The 19,766-nt window shown below is 40.0% G+C and overlaps 2 protein-coding genes across 2 annotated transcripts; one reads left to right on the top strand and one right to left on the bottom strand.

The window, feature by feature from the left end:
• The first annotated feature begins 789 nt into the window (after positions 1–789).
• Positions 790–10,124, top strand: LOC117989922 (collagen and calcium-binding EGF domain-containing protein 1-like). Its single transcript, XM_034977317.2, has 9 exons — positions 790–949; positions 5,220–5,348; positions 6,069–6,217; positions 6,716–6,861; positions 7,502–7,658; positions 8,329–8,426; positions 8,839–9,008; positions 9,481–9,626; positions 9,896–10,124. Exons 1-9 carry the CDS (start codon positions 822–824, stop codon positions 10,102–10,104), a joined length of 1,332 nt encoding a protein of 443 aa, XP_034833208.2. The 5' UTR covers positions 790–821; the 3' UTR covers positions 10,105–10,124.
• Positions 10,125–12,564: 2,440 nt separating this feature from the next.
• On the bottom strand, positions 12,565–17,992 carry epsilonCOP (coatomer subunit epsilon). Its single transcript, XM_034977405.2, has 7 exons — positions 17,835–17,992; positions 16,886–17,077; positions 16,025–16,116; positions 15,159–15,324; positions 14,435–14,546; positions 13,517–13,632; positions 12,565–12,787 (listed from the first exon to the last, which is right to left on the bottom strand). The coding sequence occupies exons 1-7, from the start codon at positions 17,934–17,936 to the stop codon at positions 12,659–12,661; spliced, it is 909 nt and encodes a 302-aa protein (XP_034833296.1). The 5' UTR covers positions 17,937–17,992; the 3' UTR covers positions 12,565–12,658.
• Positions 17,993–19,766: the final 1,774 nt, after the last annotated feature.

The following is a 19,766-nucleotide window of genomic DNA, read 5'->3' as shown; positions in this document are numbered from 1 at the left end:
AGATCTCACTCGCCATTTTAGCTCGCGAGAAGGCGTGATAGCCTAGTGGTTACGTCGTCCACCTCCTATTCGGAAGGTCGGGGGTTCGATTCCGGGCACGCACCTATAACTTTTCAGAGTTATGTGCGTTTTAAGAAATTAAGTATCACTCGCTTTAACGCTGAAGGAAAACATCGTGAGGTAAACTGCTTCTGCAAGTCTGCCAATCCGCACTTGGCCAGCGGCGTGGTGGACTATGGCCAAACCCTTCTCATACTGAGAGGAAACCCGTGCTCTGTAGTAGGCCGGCTATGGGTTGAACATGATGATGATTTTAGCTCGATGGGTCATCTGTCATATCAAAAGTACGATTTTATTGACATGACAGTTGATACATAGAGCTAAAATGGCGAGTGAGATCTAAAATGTACGCACTGTACAAACCTCAATATATCTCTTTATTCCGCAGAAATCTTAAATTCCCAAATTGCCTCTGCTGGACATTGGACCTCCTATTTTATAAAACGACTACTCTCCAAAGCGCAAGGGAAGTCGTTAAAACTAGGTTTTCTTTTTACTGGGAGTTGCGTACTAAAAATATGTACTGTTTTTTTTTTCTCTTTTCTAATATGCCTAACTAAACATTGCAATGTCCAAACAAAGTTACTCACAGCTGCATATTACGAATTCATTATCACAAAGGGACGATGCCGTTTGTTGATAAGCCCACACGCCTTCCGATTTGCATCCAGCAAGGGCTTTTGTACATGCCTATAAAATAATACATGTACGCACTTTGGGTGCCGCTGTCTAAACGCATATCCGCGGGCACAGCAGTGAAGATGCGCGCGCCGGTCGGTCCCGTGTGTGTCGCTACACTCCTCATGATCCCTGTCGCCCTGGTACTTTGTCGTCAAGAAGACACAGGATATTACGTCGAAGATGGCTACCATGACGACGCCATTGACGTGTGAGTTTCATTCACCCAGTGTAAGTGAGTGAGTGTGTGTTAAAGTGCAACGCCCTAAAATTTTAAACAAGTGATCTTACAAAATAATATCTGTAATACAGAGTATTTTTCAAAGTAGCGTAAGTGAATGAAAATTAAATTAGAAAAAGCACTTTACAGTTTCAAAAGTTTTAAGCTTCGTTAATTATTATTTACAATACTTAGCCAATCGGGTAGGTAGTACTATATTTCTTTCTTATTTTTTTTTTCAGAAATTAGTTTTTAAGTTGCATAAAGGCAGAAGGCGTAGTTACTTGGTTGTTGAATCTAAGTTTTTCAGCTACGAATACCTAGGTACTGTAACTACGAGACACGCTCTTTTTAAACGAATGACTGAAATTATAGGTTTGAATGGGTTCTCTGAATCCCTTAGAAACTTGAACATTTTAGATGATCTGACATGTACCTGAAATTCATTAAACTCTATGTTCGGAATGTCTGCACTAACGAGATGGACAAGCAAGAATCGCAGCGGTTGCTTTTTCCTATAACTGTCTCATCAGGCACTTGTATAAGAATGACATCATTCCGGGATATTAAATTAAATTATGTCATGCGTAAACACATGGCCTGTATTACTTAATTAATGAAATCTGATTTCTGAGACATGGCGTGGAAATGCACATAGTCTAGGGGCACATTGGTAAAAAATCAGCCAAGTACGAGTCAGCCTCGCGCACCGAGGATTCCGTACTCGGGTATTTTCTCGACGTTTTGCACGATAAATCAGAAACTAAAAATGCAAATTGTCGAAAAAATACGACTGTAGTACGGAGCCCCTGGGTGCCCGAGTCTGACTTGCACTTGGCCGGTTTAAAAGAAATAACTTTAAAACCGCAATTAAATATTAAATACCTATAGGATCTAGCTGTGGTAGCCTAGTGGTTAGGACGTCCGCCTTCTAATCGGAGGTCGGGGGTTCGATCCCGGGCACGCACCTCTAACTTTTCGGAGTTTTGTGCATTTTAATTAATTAAATATCACTTGCTTTAACGGTGAAGGAAAACATCGTGAGGAAACCTGCATGCCTGAGAGTTCTCCATAATGTTCTCAAAGGTGTGTGAAGTCTACCAATCCGCACATGGCCAGCGCGGTAGACTATGGCCAAAACCCTTCTCATTCTGAGAGGAGACCCGTGCTCTGTAGTGAGCCGGCGATGGGTTGATCGTGATGATGATAGGACCAAGAACTCCCGTAAACCGCTAGTCTATGGATGATGGAGACGATAGAGTGACTAAGTGACTGACTAAATGACTACTTGACTAGACACTCAGACGATAATTATTAGTGTATGGACATTGGACGTGTACGCCACTTATTTCCAAATTCATCTCTATTTGATCCATCGACCACACTCGTCTGGTGGGGGGCTTCTGCCGTGGCTAGTTACCACCCTACCGGCAAAGCCGTGCCGCCAAGCTATTAGCTTTCCGGTCACTGAGTAGCTGTTATAAAACTTACCTATACCTATCTATGGTTCCGCTACGATGCCGTATAGAAACCAATAAGGAGTATTAAGATTAAATCTGGCACAATGATCCAAACTTCATAGTCGCTGATCGTTCCTCCCTGTGTTGGAGGCAAAACGCAGAGCAGCTTTTATAAAATAACGTAGGTCTGGCCCTCGCGGGCTCTTTATTAGTCCAATACAAAATTAGAACTCCAAATACAATACACACCTACTTGAGTTTCGACTCTAGTACATGAAGATATGACTTAAAATCGTTTTCCAATCGTATCAAAACTGCATTTGATAAGATTCGTTGTTCCCGTTCCCATTACAGGATGGGCATTGTTTGTACATATAGCGATCAAATTGTGTCAAAAATATGTACTCGATTTTCGCCTCTACGGCGTAGTAAAGTTAAAGTTATAATCGCGCGAAAACATTTCGTGTTTTACTGCGTGAAATCTCATGTTGTAACGTGAATACTTGATGGTTTCTAAGAAGCTGCGAAGTAGGTACTTGGTGCTATTAATAAAGGAGGTAGGTACCTACGAAGGCCCATGCCCCATATCCTGCGCGTAATTCAATTGCTTCTGACATATTATTTGGCTTGTGGGCTGTTGAACGGATTTTAAACAATGTTACAAAAAATCCACTGTAATATTATTATTTATAAATATTTATAATAATAGACTAGCTGCCCCGGCGAACTTCGTACCAACAGTCGATTCTTTTTTTTAATTTTTCGTACTTCAAGGAATATAATTAAAAAAAACCGGCCAAGTGCGAGTCAGGCTCGCGCAATGAGGGTTCCGTACTACAGTCGTATTTTTTCGACATTTTGCACGATAATTCAAAAACTATGATGCATAAAAATAAATAAAAATCTGTTTTAAAATGTACAGGTGAAGACCTTTCATACCCCCCACCCCCACTTGATATAGTCACTCACTTCGAAAGTTGAAAATACTAATTATTAGTTCATGACCACAATTTTTTTTTTTTGTGTGATCTAACCCTAAATTCAGGGTTTTCCCCAAATGTCAGCTATAAGATCTACCTACCTGCCAAATTTCATGATTCTAGGCCAACGGGAAGTACCCTGTAGGTTTCTTGACAGACAGACGGACAGACAGACAGACAGACAGACAGACATACAGACAACAAAGTGATCCTATAAGGGTTTCATTTTTTCCTTTTGAGGTACGGAACCCTAAAAATTAGCGAAATTGCTTCAGCTGTTCTCGAGATTTACGATCAGCAACACATTAAGCGATTCATTTTTATATAATATAGAGAAGATAGGCAGTGATGATCTTTAAGTACAGTTGGTACGTAGGTAGGTAACTACACTATCACAACATCATAATAACGGCCCTGCACGCAGATAGATAACAGATCGTTATTCGTTCACTGAAAGTAATTTGTCTTTCATAAATAACTGCTTTCCGATCCGCTAATCCATGTGTGACATCATATTTCGTCACCCTGATATTTAAATCTACGCGTGTGTTTGCATGTTGGTAGCTACGCAACCTTGATAATTCGATCTGTAACTATATGGCTACGTGTTGGCTATTTCCTCAGCCTCGTTTATCTTCAATAGCCCAAGTCATAAAGATGAAGTGTGTGAAAGTGAATGATGCAGGTTTGATGCAGATCCGACGATTTTTAGGGTACACTTGTTCTGTAGTGGAAACTGCGTATCTAATTCATTACAAAAAAGATGACTTATAAGCTATTAATCAGTAGGCCTTATTATAAATGCGAAAGTGTGTTTGTTTGTTGGTTTGTTCGTTGTCCTTCAATCATGTCGCAACGGTGCAACGGAATGAGGGGATTTTTTGCATGGGTATAGATAAAGACCAGTGACCGCGGTTGTTTGACAGCTACAATGTCACGATCGCAATCATCTCTGATTGGTTAATGCTCGCTCACTATTGGCCACAATGCATTGTTGCAACAAGAATCGCACAAATTCAGCCAATCAGAACAATTGAGATTGTAATAATGATTCATGCAGGTTTTAGACAATCGCCCTACTGGTGAGTGACATAGGCTACTTTTTATCCCGGAAAATCCAAGAGTTCCCACGGGATTTTTAAAAACCTAATTCCACGCGAACGAAGTCGCGGACATCAGCTAGTTTTAAATACATATCAAAAATTGCGGACCGGCAGTAATCGAACTCGCGTCCCCTGGATCGCGCCCGAAGCTCTGACCACTGAGCTACGACACGCTTCCATTCCTGCCGGTCCGCAATTTTTATGTATTAAAAACCGGCCAAGTGCGAGTCGAACTTGCGCACTGAGGGTTCCGTATTACAATCGTATTTTATCGACATTTTGCACGATAAATCATAAACTATTATGCTTAAAAACAAATAAAAATCTGTTTTAGAATGTATAAGTAAAGCCCTTTCATATGATACCCCACTTGGTATAGTAATCTTACTTTGAAAGTTGAAAATAGCAATATTTGTTCATGGCCACAATTTAATTTTTTTTGTGTGATGTAACCTCAAATTCACGTTTTTTAGATTTTCCCCCAAATGTCAGCTATAAGATGTACCGTACCTACCTGCCAAATTTCATGATTCTAGGTCAACGGGAAGTACCCTGTAGGTTTCTTGTCAGACAGACGGACAGACAGACAACAAAGTGATCCTATAAGGGTTCCGTTTTTCCTTTTGAGGTACGGAACCCTAAAAATATGACTAAGCTAAGCTGATTCTAGGACGAAGTTTTAAGCTAGGATTTCAATAAGTTTAACTTTCTGTTCCAGATTCGACATAGCCGCAGCATGCCCAACGGATAGATTACTGCGTTCCCGAGAGACATGTCGTGTAGAGGGGGTAGATGTCCAGTGCATCAGGATACACTGCTGCGAAGACTACAACTATATTGCTGGACGGTATGTAATCTTTGTTTTAAGCACGCTTATTGAAATGACTACCATATCTATGATGAAACTGGGAAAATAACCGATATAGGAAATCCATATGGGACCCTTTTCAAAGTTATGGAATCCTACTGTGCGACAAGGCTATCTTGGCGCGTGGCGAAAATTGGAACTAACGTTGTCAAGTGTCCCCTTTGTTCTTGTTTAAATATTCAGCCTTTGTTCTCCAACAGCGCCCCCCTGTCAATGTCATTCAAGTGCCAAGAGAGGCTTGTCGCACTGTAAATAGAATCGATGTAGGTACCTAAATAGGTTTAAATTCCGCAATACTAAATTCGTACACAAACCTAAACTATTAGCTTGGCCACATATTTTGTTTATCAATAAGCTTAACGGATCCCCGCTAAGCTGGACCATGGTATTGAAGTGCTAAATGACAGCAGTTAACTTGGCTAACTGAGCATACCAATTGGGCAATCAAAACTTTTTGCCTGTGGGAAGTGGTCTCGCTGGTTTGAGGACATTTTCAAACTTGTGGAGCTAACACTAATATCTAAGAAGAGGTTGCCTAAAGACCTTGCCAGCACTGCTGACGGCAACAGAGTCAGTCTTGCAGGAGCGGTTTGGATACTTATTCCAGAATTGTCATTAGGTCATACACCGAAACGTGCTTGATGCAAGCAATTCATAGCAAAATCAGACCTGACTCAAAGGATTTTGGTCAATTTCCAGCTGCATACCGAAGACAATAGAAGCCTGCAGTCTGCGGCTATGCGAGCAGGCGTGCGAGGTCCGAGATCAGCGGCTCTGGTGCTACTGCCACCCGGGCTTCAGATTCGACGAGGAGAGCTATAGGAGAAAAACACAACCTTATTGTGTTGGTATGTCATTTATTGAATTTCTTACCAAGCAATGTCTGGAAGATGCATCTGCACCTACACATGCAAGCGCATGATCTTCGATAATGATGTTGCCTATACTATTCAGATTTTATACTGATCATCATCTCAAGCCATCATCGATCCACTACTGAGAACAGATCTCATCACAAAGTTAGAAAGGGTTAGGCCTTAGGCCATAGTCCACTACGCTGTCCAAGTGCGGATTAGCAGATTTCATACACTTTTTTCTTCGCGATGTTTTCCTTCGCCAGTGACAACGCACTTAACTCCTTAAAGTTGGAAGTTCCCTTGATCGAACTACCAATACTGAATAGAAGGCCGAAGCTAAGTCTTAATCACTAGGCTAGCTATTACCACCTATCTTCAACGAGGAACAACTACTCACTACAGACTACCAGAGTTCGGAAAATCCTAGCGCTAGGCTAAGCGAAAAGTTATCCTGTTCCATCCAGAACTCAGACTCACATTTAATTCCAGATATAGATGAATGCGCCAACGGCAATGGTGGTTGCGAGCAGCGCTGTGTGAACGATCCAGGTGGCTACCACTGCGAGTGCAGTCCACCACTCACCGTCGCGGGCGATGGCAGGAAGTGCATACCGCCCGTGGCCATCACTTTACCGGTACTGATCAACCAATAGGATCCTTTTTTCCACTCACATGCAAACATGTGGAACCAAATCCATTCAGCGGTGTTCCCGCTAGATTTCATCAATAAATTCCTGAAAGGCTGGCAACGCTTGGCGATTCCTCTGGTGCTGCAAATGTTTATGGGCGGTGGTAATCATTTAGTGACCCGCCTGCTTGTTTGCTCTTATCTGGAGTACCATTGCGATACGTTTAAATAATAGGTATGTCGTCTGACCACAAGGGACTCTACCAACCGAAGGCTGCTTTTTGGTCTTGGTTGCTTGTGCCATTCTAGCTACTTGGGAATCCACTATAATGGCGTTGTAGGTTAATTTTTATGAGAAGTAATCAGAATAAATTGGAGAGTTTTACCGACCGAGTGGACCGTTAAAGAGGTCAGTCTGCTTTGAGAGGATTTCTCGCCTAGCAAAGAGGGTCTGTCATTTTTACTGTTTTTCATAATTTGACCAGTGAGATTTTTTCACAGAAGAACATGCTCTGAAAGCAGACCAGACCAATACAAAGAATTTTTGCCATACAGAGAAACTGCAAGATTTCGCCGGTTCCTATGTAATATGATAATGTTTCACAGTTTCACATACCATTGAATCAACAATTTTATCTTTCTTACAGGAGCCTTTACCGCTAATCCGCGCCTCGTCCCGATGCTATGCAACATGCGACACAGTGTCGTGGCTGTCGAGGAAAGTGAAACACCTCAGCGATCAGTTGCATACCACGCAAGTTGCCATGAAGAAGTTGTTGGAAAACCCGCTGTTAAAAGGAGAAGGTAATCTCCACAGACGGTCTTATGCCGCTTGTGTCCAGCGTCTTCCAAGTCCCAGCTACTCCCTTGAGATCATCCGAGCAAGCCATGTCTATTGGTTCTTGAGCTATATACCCCACCCACTCACACTTCTTCTTCTTCTTCTTATTTCGTTTTGTGGCTTCACTCACAATTCTCATTTTGACTTATCATTTTGTAATATCAGTTGGAACAATAGTAGCTCAAGTATTCGTTGATCCTTTAGCGAGCTTGTACCTAACTTCCATACTTAATATTATAAATACGAAAGTGTGTCTGTCTGTCTGCTATCTTTTCACGGCCCATCCGTTTAATCGGTTTTGATGAAATTCGGTACATAGATAGCTTGCATTTCGGGGAAGGTCATAGGCTACTTTTGATTCCGGAAAATAAAAGAGTTCCAACGGAATTTTTAAAAACCTAAATCCACGCGGACGAAGTCGCGGGCATTATCTAGTTGGAAATAACTCTGGGTAAAACCGATAATAAGCATTTACACTGATACGGGAACATTGCTAGGTCCCAAAAATTCCTAGACCTCCTGAAAATGTTTGGCCTCATTTTGATTTACTTAACTACTCTTCTTAAAAATGTCTAATGGACTTGCCCTTTCGGATAAGAGAAATCTCTTCTTTTCTAAATTCTTCTATTTCAGATGGAGATCGTTTTGCGGAAGGTAACTACGCATATAGAGTTTTGGACTCGACGGCGCCCTTAGAAGGTGGTTACTGTCGATGTGAAAGAGGACCCAGGGTTTGTAATCATTATTCTTCCATTTCCTGAAGTACCTAGATATTTTGCTAGATGTTCGACAATTTGTGGTATCATTGGTATGCGCCAAAGACCTGAATAAATTATCATCTGGAGTCAAAATGATTGCCTCAAATAATTGTGATTATAAATACAGAGCTGTAGTCACTTAATTAACATAACCTAAATACCTTCCAGGCTAGAGTAAGTAGGCTGTCTAGGCAAGCGCACTCCAACCTCATCATTGCTTCTTCAAGCGCAAGGTTATCTTGCAATAAAAATAAAAATAAGTACTGCTACACTTGCCAAAAAAGAAACGAATCGAATATGACGTCGTTAATCATTCCCTCTCACTTTCATTTATGGGCTCTGTGTTATTGGCATCGAGTTATACCAATTCTAAATTTCGCTGCAGGGGCCTCCCGGTCCAGCAGGCATGGAAGGGCCGAAGGGTGACACAGGAGCCCGCGGGCCGAGGGGCGCGAAAGGACCCAAAGGCTCGCTCGACCTCATGCTGCTCCTCTTGGCAGACATCCGGCACGACATACACAACTTAGAGGAAAAGGTCTACAAGGAAGGGGAACGGTAATTTTAAACCTAAAACGGGTTCGGGTTTCAAACGGAGTTTTAGATAAAAGAAAATTCATCTTCATCTTGATCAACCGTCGTCGGCTTACAAGTGAGCACGGGTTACCTCACAGAATGAGATGGTTCTTGTGGTGTATGTAGATAGAATGAAAATAAATAATTGTACTTATATATGGGTATTGAATAAAGCAGTAGGTATTGAATCAGCTATGCGTGTTTTGGCAGACTTAACAAACCTTTGAGTACATTAAGGAGAACTCTCAGGTATGTTGGTTTACTCACGATGTTTCCCTTTACCGTTAAGGAAAATTGCTTAAAACGCACTAACTCCGAAAAAATTACTCAAGATCGAACCCCTAACCTCCCGAATAGGAGGTCCATAAGCTCTAACGTTTACCAGAAATTTAAAATCTCTGCTACTTTACTAACTACTCGTATTAGGTACTAATTTCATGATCCCAATTTCTAGGCCGGAGCGTTTCAACCTGCAAAAAGCGTGGCGTCGCCAACGCAAACAGGAAAAACTGGAAAAGGAGAACCGAACTGAACAAGAGCTTGAGGCGTACACCGCTCCACCCATCATTGGCGAAGGGCCAGTTGAGATTTCCCCTCGTGGTGCGTACGTCAAGCATATTTTTACGACAAACTTGCCTCTTGGGACAGGAATTCTGTCTGAGAGGATATGGAATGAAGTTGTACTGGAAGACGCAGCGATGGAAGACCCCCCACTAGGTGGACGGACGACATCAGACGAGTCGCAGGAAACCGCTGAACTCAGACGGCGCAAGACCGTGGCGTGTGGAAGTCCCTACAAGAGACCTATGTCCAGCAGTGGACGTCTATCGGTTGATGATGATGATGATGATGATAACCTTAATTTTCAGGACTTAGCGGTGCAGTCACCCGGGAAACAGAAACGACGACAGATTGGACTCTAGTCAAAGGCGACACCTACGACAGCACTGACTCCCAGGATCTCGCAGACATGGACGAGAAACTCCACCAGTTCCGCCTTCTGGTCAACGCGACCAGGTCTGATGACGAAGAAGATGAAGCAGACGATGAAGACGACGATGATTATAGCTTTTATTAGAATTACATAATTTATTAAGAGGTTGTTTTATAACTTTTTCCTTAATCCTATGTCAATCCCTTTTGAACTCGTCGAAAAATCTCTGAAAAGTACTCAAGCAAATCATAATAATTCTTTTCATTACCGAAGCTTCGCTCTACGTCTTTCCAGTTCTTCTCGCAGGCACTCAGGCACGCCATCTATACATGGAAAACAAAACGTTATATATTTTATTTTATTTAATAGGAAGCCAACGGTATACAAAGAAAACTAATTATGACGACTTATATAAACTTAGGACTATCAATGTATACTCACTTACAGGCTAACTCAACATGCTTAACTAGAACTTCTAAATAGTAAAACAATTCTTTGCGTACCTAAAATCTAAAACAATTAAATTAATTACTAAATAAGTTAAAACTACGATGATTCTTACAACTAACAATAAAAACTACAATTAAGACTAACAATAGTACTTACCCTACAATTTCAAAATCAATCTACACTAATATTATAAAGAGGAAAACTTTGTTTGTATGTTTGTTTGTTTGTACTGAATAGGCTCAAAAACTACTGGACCGATTTTAAAAATTCTTTCACCATTCGAAAGCTACATTATCCACGAGTAACATAGGCTATATTTTATTTTGGAAAAAAATAGGGTTCCGTAAGATATTTGGGTTTTTCGGACACAAGGTGTAAAAAATCAACCAGAAAAGTTACTTATTTTGCGTACGCTGCCTAAACTATAAAAGATAGAACCATAAAATGTTCTAATTAATTGTAGATCTTATAAATATCTACAAAAAAGTCCGCGACACACTATACCCATCTATGTCGAGTGAGGCACAGCAACCATTTTTTATTTAAAAATCTTGAATTTTTTTTGGACTACATTTAAACGCGTTTATTTTACTCATGCTATTAATCCTTATCAAAATAAATGATTTCATCACTAAGAACAGTTTATGGAGATAATATTTGGTCTTTGAATGATTAAAATTGGACGTTTGGTTTTGAAGTTATGGCGAAATTAAAATATTACGATTTCTGCTGCACGGCCCGTTGTCTACACTAATATTATAAAGAGGAAAACTTTGTTTGTTTGTTTGTTTGTTTGTTTGTTTGTTTGTTTGTACTGAATAGGCTCAAAAACTACTGGACCGATTTTAAAAATTCTTTCACCATTCGAAAGCTACATTATCCACGAGTAACATAGGCTATATTTTATTTTGGAAAAAAATAGGGTTCCGTAAGATATTTGGGTTTTTCGGACACAAGGTGTAAAAAATCAACCAGAAAAGTTACTTATTTTGCGTACGCTGCCTAAACTATAAAAGATAGAACCATAAAATGTTCTAATTAATTGTAGATCTTATAAATATCTACAAAAAAGTCCGCGACACACTATACCCATCTATGTCGAGTGAGGCACAGCAACCATTTTTTTATTTAAAAATCTTGAATTTTTTTTGGACTACATTTAAACGCGTTTATTTTACTCATGCTATTAATCCTTATCAAAATAAATGATTTCATCACTAAGAACAGTTTATGGAGATAATATTTGGTCTTTGAATGATTAAAATTGGACGTTTGGTTTTGAAGTTATGGCGAAATTAAAATATTACGATTAATGTCGTTAAGTTTGTTTGTAGGGGGTAATCTTTAGAACTACTGAACCGATTTTAAAAATTCCTTCACCAGTAGAAAGCTACATTATTCCTGAGTGACATAGGCTATACGGGATCTTTAAAAACCTAAATCTACGCGGGCGAAGCCGCGGGGATCAGCTATATTATATAAAGAGGTAATGTCGTTAAGTTTGTTTGTAGGGGGTAATCTTTAGAACTACTGAACCGATTTTAAAAATTCTTTCACCAGTAGAAAGCTACATTATTCCTGAGTGACATAGGCTATACGGGATCTTTAAAAACCTAAATCTACGCGGGCGAAGCCGCGGGGATCAGCTAGTATTATATAAAGAGGTAATGTCGTTAAGTTTGTTTGTAGGGGGTAATCTTTAGAACTACTGAACCGATTTTAAAAATTCTTTCACCAGTAGAAAGCTACATTATTGATGATTATTCCTGAGTGACATAGGCTATACGGGATCTTTAAAAACCTAAATCTACGCGGGCGAAGCCGCGGGGATCAGCTATCTTATTAATATATTGAACAAACTTTCATCCAAATCCTTTGCGAGAAACATGTGGTTTATATGTTACACCCAATGACCGAAAACTCTCATTGAGCGAACAGCTCGCAATGTGCAATCGCAGAAAGGCCACGTAGCGAAATTCGTGTCATACCATCAAATTCCTCCAAGCTATTCGACACCAATCACGTGGTGTATACAAGAAAGACAGTGTAGCGTGGGGTTCTGTGGTGGTATTTAGAATAGGTAAAATTTGACCCTTACTGATGGTCAAAATATGTATGGAAGTATGGAAAACGGCGTGAATGAAACGAAAATAATAGTATTAAATATATTTATTTAAACCAATAGATTAAATTATAAGGTATGCACTTCATTCACCAACTACATAAGATAAGAACGAACGCAGTGGAGTTAGCTAGCGACAGAGGGTTGGTACTGCGCACACAGGCGATTGAACTCGTTGGTCTTGGCGCTGTACTCCTTAGCGAACGGGTGCTCCGGGTGCGTGTCCAGCAATTGCGCCAAATAGCGAGATGATACCTGCAAAATAATAATCATTGGTACTGATTCTGAGCACAACCAAATTTTAGAGTATTTGCATCCTCTTCTTACTAATGTAATATGAAAAGGACAGACACAATTTGACAGTTTTAAATTTAATTTTTAGATGTTAAAAACCGTGATTTTAGGCACAGTCGCGAGTCTAATGTTTAAATTTGTAGCGTGCACTAAAATTTAGCGTCTTTAAATGTAAAGTTCATGTTCTGTCCCTTTTTAGCATTGTCAAAAAGAAAAGGATACTGTGGCTAATTCCGTTGTACACAATCTCTAAACTAAACTAAAATGGCACGTCTAAATCTATTGCTATCCCTTTCATAATTTTGCTTGCGGAAAAGAATAGCACTAGATTTAGACCTTTTAATTTAGTTTAGTTTAGAGATTATGTACAAGCGAATCGGCCCCAATGATACTCTAAATTTAGTTTAGAGAAAGACAACGGAATCGGTGCCAATATTTCAAAACTTAGGCTGAGATTTATAGAGGGCACTTTGACTTTGCTCAGACTTAAGATTGAGTTAAAACGAGACAGATTTATGGGAGAGATATAGCTCTCTCGATTTAACTCTGTCTAAGTCTAAACTAAGTCAGAGTGCTCTCTATAGATCTCACCCTTAGACTATGGCCAAATCCTTCTCATTCTGAGAGGAGACCCGTGCGGTCTCGAGCGAGCCGGTAATGTGTTGATGATGGGTAAATGCCAGTAGTTACCTCTGGCGGTTTCCCGCTGTGGGCCGCGGTGACAGCCAAAGCCAACAGCAGCTCCGGTTGCTGCGGCGCGCGCGTCTGCGCCTCCGTCAGCATCTGTTCCGCTTCCTCCCACATACCTGTCATAGTGGTAACGTTAAACTCCACTACTCATCCATCCATACTTAACATCATAAATGCGAAAGTGTGTCTGTCTGTCTGCTAGCTTTTCACGGCCCGTCCGTTCAACCAACTTTGACGAAATTTGGTACAGATACAGCTTGCATCCCGGGGAAGGACACAGGCTACTTGTAATCCCGGAAATCAAAGAGTTCCCACGGGAGTTTTGAAAACTAAATCCACACGGACGAAGTCGCGGGCATCATCTAGTCCTCAATATTATGTTCGACTATCTCCTTTTTTATCTTTATTTTAATGGACCTTTCGTAAGACACGGACACGCCAGCCCCATAGACCATCTGAATATATAAAATTTAAAGTCCTGACTTATAAGTTTGTAATAGATAAACAGGATAAAAAATACATCAATTTAAGACTTGCCTTTACACAAGTTTAAAAAATCTATTAAAAATACCTATATGCTCCTAAAAAAGCATATATTAAACAATCGAAGATTATGCAAATGATAAAAAAGCTTGGATTTGACTTGCTCCAGCAATGCGCGGGGCTGCATTTGCTTGTATAGTATAGCATATTATTGTAAATTGAACACTTGAAAAGAGCAACCGCCGAGTTTCTTGCTGGTTCTTCTCTGTAGGAATGGCATTCCCAACCAGTGGTAAATTATTGTGACGATTCAAAAGCACTTGTATAAGTTTACTTGAATGAAAATCTATTATTGTGAGGCCCTGCCTCCTGAGGCAGACAACTATTCAGAAGGCAGTGTCTTCTCATAATCGTAATATCAGAGTGTCAACATACCCCTGGAGGCAGCAGCGGCGGCGCCGACGGCCGCAGGGCCCGCCCCCAAGGTGCCAAGCCTTTCTGCCAGCTCCATTATACTGTAGTGAGCATCTTGTACTCCGGGACCACCCTGGAATGTAGTACCTATCATCAATCATCTATAATCTGCGACAGGTTGAGATCGGCGGGGGACGCTCCGCACACCCGCACGTCACGTGTGCGGGTGCCCGAGACGTTACCTCCCCAATCTCGACCTGTCGCATAATATACAGGCTGCAACCAGAACGCTATCAAAAGCGAAAACAGTGGCCCTACCGCGGTTGTTTGACAGCTACAATGTCACGATCGCAATCATCTCTGATTGGTTAATGCTCGCTCACTATTGGCTACAATGCATTGTTGCAACAAGGATCGCACAAATTCAGCCAATCAGAACAATTGAGATTGTAATAATGATTGATGCAGGTTTTAGACAATCGCCCTACGAGTTATAGTACTGATGATTACTGACACGATATCACAAAAAAAGCGCGAAAAAATATAAAAAATCCTATATTTTATGAATGTTTACGATATATTGCAAATAAAATATCTGACTGACGCTAGAGGTCAACGAACGTTGCGTAAGTAGGCCACTCGGAGTCAGTGCCGCGTCGTCGGTGCGCGAGTCTGACTCGCACTTGGCCAGTTTTTTTATGACAGATAAGAGTTTGTATCCGGATTACTGATCTGTGATACGTACCTGTGCTAGATTCAACCAGGCTTGAGCTAGCTGTGTCAAGGTGCCATCGTCCTCCACATCTTGCAAAGCCTTCAGCTGTTTGCGAGCCAGGTCTGGACGGTTCATAGCCAGCAAACACTGTAGAGTGAACGCACGTAGCTCGAGTGCTTCTGCTCCATGAAGAATCCTACAATTCAGATCCAGATACAGAATCCCAGAATAAATTTGACATTATGACAGTTTTTGTATTGGGAATGCAACAACATGCAGCATAAGATACGCACTGCCTACCCTCACACTACTAAGCATGCAGGAAAAGCCGGCCACCAAGCAAGCAATACACACCACCACCACACAGTACCACACAAATCCCTCAAAACACAAGTTTCGCCCCACGACGACCACCAAGCAAGCAATACACAACACACCACACCGTACCACACAAATCCCTCAAAACGCACGTTTCGCCCCACGACAACCTCCCTCGCGCAGTTGTTAGCGCTGTTTTCTTATTAGTGGGAGGTCCCAGGTTCGATTCCCGGCAGAAGTTTGGAATTTTATGATTTCTAAATTTCTGGTCTGGTCTGGTGGGAGGCTTCGGCCATGGCTAGTTACCACCCTACCGGCAAAGCCGTGCCGCCAAGCGATTTAGCGTTCCGGTACGATGCCGTGTAGAAACCAAAGGGTTTAATAAAAACTGCCACACTCCTTCCAGGTTAGCCCGCTTCCATCTTGGACTGCATTTACCACCAGGTGATATTGCAGTCAAGGGCTAACTTGTGTCTGAATAAATAAATAAATAAAATAAAAAAACGTTTCGAGTGTGTTTTGAGGGATTTGTGTGGGGTACAACATATCGTAATTATTTGTAAGATAACTAAACTCACTTCAAGGCAGCTTCATAGTTTTCTTCGTGATAGTAAATAGTTGCAGCAACTATGAGGAACACTTCATTGGTCAACTCAATGCCTTTTGCAACCTGGAAAAATATGTTTTAGAAATCACTGAGTTATCTTAGACTCTTTTAACAAAATTCCCAGCAAAAAGATTAACTATTTAAAAAAAAAATAGTTAATTTTAATCTGTTTCAGTCATGTATTCTGTGGATATAGGTTTTTTTTTTAAATCCCAAGGGAACTTTTTGATTTTACTCCATAAAAAGTAGCCCATGGGCCATGTATAAATTTGGGGTATAATCTATTCAAAACATTCCATCAGCTGTGGGCCGAGCTACCAGCTATGCTGCCCTAGCATTACCTACCTTATCTATATATATATAAAAGAAAAAGGTGACTGACTGACTGATCTATCAACGCACAGCTCAAACTACTGGACGGATCGGGCTGAAATTTGGCATGTAGATAGCTATTATGACGTAGGCATCCGCTAAGAAAGGATTTTTGAAAATTGTACCCCTAAAGGGGTGTAATAGAGGTTTGAAATTTGTGTAGTCCACGCGGACGAAGTCGCCAGCATAAGCTAGTAATATATATTCCTGCTGCGAAGATTTGCTAACATCGCGACTCTGCTCTGCAGTGGCTTCCATAGTGTCTCAGCATAATGTTTAATATGTCAATAGATTTTGTGAATAAAAGTTTTAAAAAAAACAGCCAAATTGGTTCAGTTACTGTGGTATGAAAAAGTACAAAAATCCAAACTTTCACATTTATTATGACATAATATAAGCTTGATGACACAATTTAGGAGTTTATACTTAAATAGTTCAGGATTTTTTTAAAGCAACTGACCTTAGCATCAATATCAGCCACAATTGCCGGCTTATTGGCACCGGGAGACAAGTAATCCACCAAGCTTTTCAATGGTTGCAGCATAGGATCTGCAGTTTTCAGTTCTTGCACCACAATCCTGAAGTTGCCCTGGGCAATGTATGAGCGGTAGAGGAATGTATCACGCTGGAGCGCTACCAGAGGAGAAGATGGCTGGAAGAGGTATTTAAAATATTGACTTAGTGTATTGAGTGTGGCCTAGAGTTGTGACAACGTATATTATCAATTGATTGCAATTTTTAAGCAAAGTCGACATTGGTGCGACCAACTTTGGAGATCCGAATTTGGCCTTTTAGTTTCTTCCATGCCTCAGAGAGCATGTTAAACTGTCGGTCTCAGTCATTATCACTGAAATCGTTCGTATCGTTGAAATCTCATTCTATAAGTCGAAGTTGTATGCAGATGGATCCAACCCACCGTATCAATATCCTAAGAAAACGTCTATCACTATGCAATTAATGGAAAGGTGTCAAAACCCTCAGCAATGAGAAATACAACGCAGAAAGAGAGAGTAGGTATAGAACACAGCAAAATGGTAGCGTGTGGTACCTTCGGTTCTATGATGACAATTAGGTCTTTTAGGTATGCTTTATGTTTTATTCTTGCCTAGTACTCTTCTTTAAATTATTGAATAGATAGGAAAGACTGATGTCTATCAATCTCAGCCACGATCACTAGAATACAAGCTAGTAGTTTGAAAATTGATTGACTTTCATATCAGGATAATTTTATAATAAATGCATTTACTTATATTGAAATATTTAAATACATAACAATGTTCTAAGACTAATTTTACGCGTTTAATTAACAATATTTCGTAAAAATTACACAAAACATTGAATCCTTTGAACCAAAATACGTCAACTCTTGTAAAGTAAATGGGATTTGAAAGATGATTTGGTTTACTTACATTCACATTTTGCGCCTCGTTGATGGCCTGTTGGTAATTTCCAACATAAAAAGCATTTTTAACGTCGAAAAGTTCATCAACATCTTGCTGCTGACGTGCCATCTTGGCAATTTATTATGAAATGTTTTCGTCTGACAGTTGACACCGTGGACCGTAGTGATTATATTCTCTTTGGTCTGACAGATCTGACACTTGTGTCTGGTGTTGCCATATATAATTAATTGGTTAGATATACAGACAGTAGCGACGGGTAACTTTAGCTAAACATCGGGATCCTCATAGTTAGTATGAAGTCAAAACATACCTACCAAGTTTCATTGGAATTTATTCAATAGTTTTGGCTTAATGCGTGGTCATGATAGTAGACAGACAGACAGACAGACAGACAAAAATGAAAAAATTACAGTTTTGGGTTCAGTATCAATTATAGATTGCCCTGGAATTTTTATTTTCAAAATAATATCTTCAATGTACAGAATCGGACCTAACAGTTTTGTTATAAGTATAGATTATTACAAGAAGGTAAGTATACCACAAATGCTTACTTTGATTTCTCAAGGTAAAATAGACCAATTTATTGCAATTATAATTCATATTGCAATATAACATTGCATTGAGCTTCGACTAAACAAGCTGCAAAGCAAAAGCCTATTATTGTTCTTTACAATGTAGGAAGGTAGAAATTCGAGTATTTTTGTAACTATATGCATGAATGAATGTTTTGAAGACATTCTTAAACCCAAATTACTTTTGGGTAATAATACTACGGCAGGTAAGAAAATATAAAGTGTGATCATTGAGTTTAGATCATGGAGAAGCAGACCTCGTATAGGCATCTTCATCTCAAGTCTCAATCCATCGCCGGTTTTCTAAAGAGCACGGCCCACGGGTCTCATGTAGGAATGAGAAAGGTTTAGGACATAGTCAACCATGCTGATCAATTAGTGTGGATTGGCAGCCTTCACACATCTTCTATTATTTATATTGTGTCTTTGAGAATATTATGGAGAACTCTAAGTCATGGTTTCCTCCCGATGTTTTACAAGTGATATTTAGTTGCCTTAAAATGCATACCTACCTATACATATTATAACTGTGAAAGTTAAGGATCATCATCATCATCATCATCACGGAATCGGATGAATGATGCGAGAACGCATGGTTAACGAAACAAACTTAATGTTACACTAGTTGATGCCCGCGACTTCATCCGCGTGGATTTAGGTTTTTGAAATCCTGTGGGAACTCTTTGATTTTCCGGGACAAAATGTAGCCTATGTCACTGTCCAGGTCTTTTTAACTACCTATAGGTATACATGCGAAAATAACATCGATCTGTTGCTCGTGACTGAAGGGCAAACAAACAAGCAAGACGCACTTTCGCATTTATAATACAGATGATGTGGGTACCTTGAATGGGAAGCTGGATGAAATCTCTATTTAGAGATAGGTAAGCATTTCCAATGTAACTTTATTTATTACTACTATGTAACTACAATTTCGTTAAGTACATGAAAAATAAAAATAAATAAATAGGTAAAATAAATATTCTTCATCAGTAAGTAAATAATGCATATTATATATGTAGTGCGACAATACTATCTTGGCGCGTGGCGAAAATCGGAACTAATGTTGCCGTCAAGTGTCCCTTTTGTACATTCTAAGCCTTTGTTCTCCAACAGCCGTCCATAAACTTTCTCTATCTATCAATCCATTTATCTATACCTATCTATTTATCTTTCTAAAACGAGAGATGTAAGAGTGACATGACTCTCTGTTTCATCACTGGTTATAGAAAGAAAGCTGCTCTATTTTGACTACTCTATGGGTAGGATTCAATTATAACCGGTGTGTTTACAATTCTGTTGTATAGAAATTCTTATCTTTGCAGCGTAGGTACAATGCAGTGCTATACAATAATCGTACTTTGAA

This window comes from Maniola hyperantus, chromosome 17, assembly GCF_902806685.2.
Source record: "Maniola hyperantus chromosome 17, iAphHyp1.2, whole genome shotgun sequence".
Taxonomy (NCBI): Eukaryota; Metazoa; Arthropoda; class Insecta; order Lepidoptera; family Nymphalidae; genus Maniola; species Maniola hyperantus.
Note: the sequence above shows the minus strand (reverse complement) of the source record. Positions and strands in the feature narration are given on the sequence as shown.